The sequence below is a fragment of the Asparagus officinalis genome, chromosome 8, assembly GCF_001876935.1.
Source record: "Asparagus officinalis chromosome 8, Aspof.V1, whole genome shotgun sequence".
In the NCBI taxonomy this organism is placed as follows: Eukaryota; Viridiplantae; Streptophyta; class Magnoliopsida; order Asparagales; family Asparagaceae; genus Asparagus; species Asparagus officinalis.
This window is the reverse complement of record NC_033801.1, coordinates 78,452,392-78,456,821: the sequence shown is the minus strand read 5'-3', so window position 1 is coordinate 78,456,821 and position 4,430 is coordinate 78,452,392. Positions and strand designations below refer to the sequence as shown.

Genomic DNA, 4,430 nt, shown 5'->3' with positions numbered 1-4,430 from the left:
TCTTTGTGTCAGTTACATGGACCTTTCAATTTGCCTCATAGCATTATCACCAAGAGGCTGACAGCTTAAGATTTTTCAAATAGGTACTTCCAGAACATTGAATGAGTTCTAACTGGCCTTGGCTCAACCTTGTTGAGGCCAAATTATGCTCATCTATTTATTGATAATCTAAAATTTCCGTTTTGACCCTATTTCATGTGGCTTCTAATATGCCGGTTGCTTCATATACATTTTAAGCCAGAACCACCAGCTTAAGCTTTCTGCTTGGAGTTATCATTTAAGATTGACTGTCATCATCAACTCCTATCAAACAAAAAGGGAGAAATACAAAAACGAGCATGTAAAAATTGCTTGTTTGGTTTCTTTCATCCAAGAGATAAACATAATTTCCAGTAAAGCCATAACTAACAAGAATAATAAGCATATCAAAATACAGACCAACTGAGCTTGATTTCTATCTGATGCTAATATTCACAAAAGGAAATATTTGCTAGTAACAACTTTAAAAAGAAATAATAAACACAATAACTATAGTTTCCTTCCTGTACTATAAAGAAGAGGAATCCTTTTAACAATGAAAATGGAGAACAATGAAGCGTACAAGGAAGGATGTACAAAAATATATGTTGATTCCTACTAGCAATTAAATTAATAACATAACACTACTAAAAGATAACGAGAATTAGGACATCTGAAAGCTTTCGAGAAAAAGGAGAACCGAATGGGGGACAGCGTAAAGAGAAAAGTGCGAGGAAACTTGTCAAAGTCCCTATAGTACACCAAAACTCCGAAGTTATGATGATGATTAAAGGTTATAATTTTATAATCTACCATGCCCCTGCAGGCTAAGAGCCCTCTTATGGATAGAAACTTGGACTCATGGACCATCATCTTTAAACAAAAGAAACTTTGCTTTAGAAATTTGTGGCCAGCAAAATTCAAACCTAGGTTGCTCTGATTACCGTGTTGAAGTCCCTACCACTACACCAAAACTCTAAAGTTATGATGGGTTAATTTTATATTCTAACAAAACTGACCAGCACAAAATATGACACGTTGACAAACTGAGAGCTGGAAAAATACCGAGTACTATGCTCAACATAGTGAAGTAGAAAAAAAGGAGGTCAAAAAAAAGGAACTCCAACAGTCTAAAAATTCCAGCACATTTAGGAATGAACCAAGGCCCAAAGACTAAATCTAACGCCAAGCGTCAACCCATAATACCCTGAGCAACGACTTCGCAAATCGTAGTACCATCAACTCGTGCCATAGTACCATCACAATTGTGTGTGTTTAACCACCGAGTTTCTTCGCAATTTCTCTTCAAACATGCCAGTTGTTAATTGTTATTACTTTTGACTTTAGAATTTATAGAAACTGTTAATAAGTGAGATGCCTTTATAGCACGTCATGTGGGAGACCTTCCTAGCACATAGCAAATGTCCCATATGGCCCGCTCGCTTTGGAGGCTGTGGCATATTCCCTTGTTTGAAGTGTCCTCACTTGAGGAACACTCCATTGGTAACATTGGATCATACCCATATGGATCTTAAAAGAAGGCCCCAGTAAGTCTGTGAATGGTGTGGCACTTTGCTCTATATGACGCTGAATTGCATGCTTCCAAATTCAAGCATTGTTAGCTTACGCATCAGTCACAACATCTCAAGCATGCTTCCGGCAATGCCACTCAAACATCATCAACTCCAGTGTTACCACCATTCCTCTCTCAAATATATTAGTTATGAATATTATGACATTTTTTGAGTTCATCGAAACAACCTTTCAATTATATATACCATTTAGAACACCTTCCTAATAAATAACCCGTGTGGAATATTCACTTTTGAGGCTGTGAAAAATCTGGACGTAACACGAAACTCTCCTAGTTAAAGAAGTCACCATGTATCTTTTTACTACCCTGATCCAAGTATCATTTTTAACTGCAATCTTGTAGCTCGTCAACTAATGCTAATATATTGTTTCACTCAAAAGGATCAAACCGTAAAATTCTATCATAAATTATGAAGGTCAATTTCAAGAAATTAGCATGATCTTTCGCCTTTTGCAAAATCTATCATACTGTATGCTCCACGACATGATAACCAACAACTTAAAATCACTTCTCTATCGTAACTAGCATTAGTCCAAAGATAAACTTTCTTTTCTAAAAGAAAGCTATTTTGTTTAGAAAAATAACATTCCATCACCAAACAAAATAATAAGAAAGGCATATAATTATGTTTTAAAGAATATGATTTTAGGAAATTATTTTTGCAATGAAAATGGTTATTTGATTACGATAATATAATAGTTGTAGGTTAACTATTAATAGCAGACAACATCCACAAGTTTGAATTTACATTTTAGGATTCCAATTTTTAAAATTGGGTTGATAGTATCCGCATGTTGGATATCATTAATAGCAGTCTAGCTCAACTCATATATCACTCATATTTATTATTGGCCATTGTTACCCTCAATTTCGAGCGCATACTATCCTACCAGGATGAAATTCAAATGCAAACAATTTAATGTAAATAATAGTCACCACGGACCATTATCAAGGGGAGAATTCCCTAACACAAAGATAGAATTCATGCAGGAATACTACACAGGGACAACAGTCCCCTACTTGTAACCTGTGTGAGGTTACGCGGCTTATTCCACTGATCATTGTGTGGGCTGCATACAAAGATTCTGTTTCCATATACAAGAGTATATCTTTATGAAAATAATATATGCACTAATTATCAGCATACATTGGCGCATTTCTCACTAGAGCATTACACCTTCCAAAAATCTAGCACAGTTAAAGCAAACCCATTTCCAATGCTTTTTAAAGTGCACCAACCTCATGAATAAATAGTGGAAAAATCAAACAGTGAACTGCCACAGTGCATCCAATAAATTGTACTCCATCATAAAGATTAAGACAGTCTTACGGTTAATCTGCATTCTTCTCCAAATGCTAGAAAGGAAAGACACTAATTTTTTCTCGATACTCATCTTCTGAGGTTGTATGAATCATTCCAGCCAAAACGGATCATTCGACCCCCAAGGCCAGATACCACTAAAACAGACTAAACACATAACAAACTGAAAATACAAACACCACTAGACAATAGCATCATCACTCAAACGAATAAAAATGCACATAATAGCACCAATCTAACCCCAATAAATCCCTCTCATGCTTCAGTTAAGGCTCAGAGCAACACAGTTGACGGGTGAAAGAAATTGTGAACCATATGTTATAACTTAAATCGCATGCAATATTCCAACTCTTCTAATAAATGAAACTATTTAAATAAACCTAAGGCAAGGATAATCATCCCCTCATCTCCCGTTACTCCCCTCCACAACCAACTCAAGTGCTGCAAGGGGGAAAAATGCCCATCTCCTAGAACTTCACAAACATGCTAAAAGCCTACATACATATCCAATTGTATAACTGCCTCAAAAATTGCAAAGTTCTCAACTTTACCTTGACCCATCTCCTAAACTGTGCTAAAAATCCACTCTTTAACACGACCGGTGAACTAAAAATTCACTTTCATTCTAGAAATCAAAAGGGGGGTTTTTAAAAACTGGCTCACCAGTATCAAAGACATTGGACATCGTCTGGTCTGGCTGTTGTCGGCAGCCGTAGCCGGCGCCGAAGGACGTAGAAGTAAGGCTTCCCTCGCTGCTGACGGGCGTTGCAAGTGTGGCGGCCCACCGGACGCGTCCGTGGGCCCGATACCTCCGGCGGCCCGCGCCGCCGATTTTTGACGTCTCTCTCCGGCCACTCCCATGCACGCATTCCCACCAAACCATTAATAGAGAAAACCCTAGGAAAGAAGAAGACGCTGTGTTTGGTTTGGGGGTGGGGGTTGCTAAGATTGAGAACTTGGGCGAGAGGGGAGTGAAGAGAGAGTGATAGTACGATTTTTATTTTTATTTTTTCAATTGAGATGGGTTTTGGGAGTTAATGAATTAAATTTGGAAGGGGGATTGGGGTTGAGGGGATTTATTCGTAGGTGTTGGTTGTATTAATAAATCGTGTGTTTTGGGGAACCGGGGCCCACAAAAAATCTCTTCAGGAGGAAGGAAGAACCAGACAACAACTGAAAGAGGGAGAGGAGTTTTTTTGCATAGTACACCCTTGGTTTTTTTTTTTTTGTAAATTAATTTCTCGAGTTCTAAATGTTACAGCTTTTAGGAGAGATTAGTGATTTCCTTTTTTTCCTTTTCCTCTAAAGAGCGAGCAACTGTTTCAGGCAGCCGATCCCCGTCGCTAGGGAGCAAACCGGAGCTCAAGCCCGAGCCCAATGATAATGTCACATCATTTACCACATCAGTTTTTCCTTTTTTTTTTTAACTTATTATCATCAAAGCAAGACTTTTCAAAATAGAAAGTAATAAAAAATAGTTTTTCTTCAAAAAACATG

At 37.6% G+C, this 4,430-nt stretch overlaps 1 protein-coding gene across 4 annotated transcripts in view; it reads right to left on the bottom strand.

Annotated features, from left to right (window-relative positions):
• Positions 1 to 3,644, bottom strand: part of LOC109820297 (tip elongation aberrant protein 1-like) — a 40,043-nt gene extending 36,399 nt beyond the window's left edge. For all 4 annotated transcript variants that reach the window (XR_002241794.1, XM_020386425.1, XM_020386427.1 and 1 more), the window contains exon 1: positions 3,597 to 3,644. Coding sequence is in view for 3 of the 4 variants with exons in the window: in XM_020386425.1 (XP_020242014.1) it covers positions 3,597 to 3,618 (22 nt within the window). In the remaining variant the exon portion in view is untranslated. The remainder of the gene's footprint in view (positions 1 to 3,596) is intronic.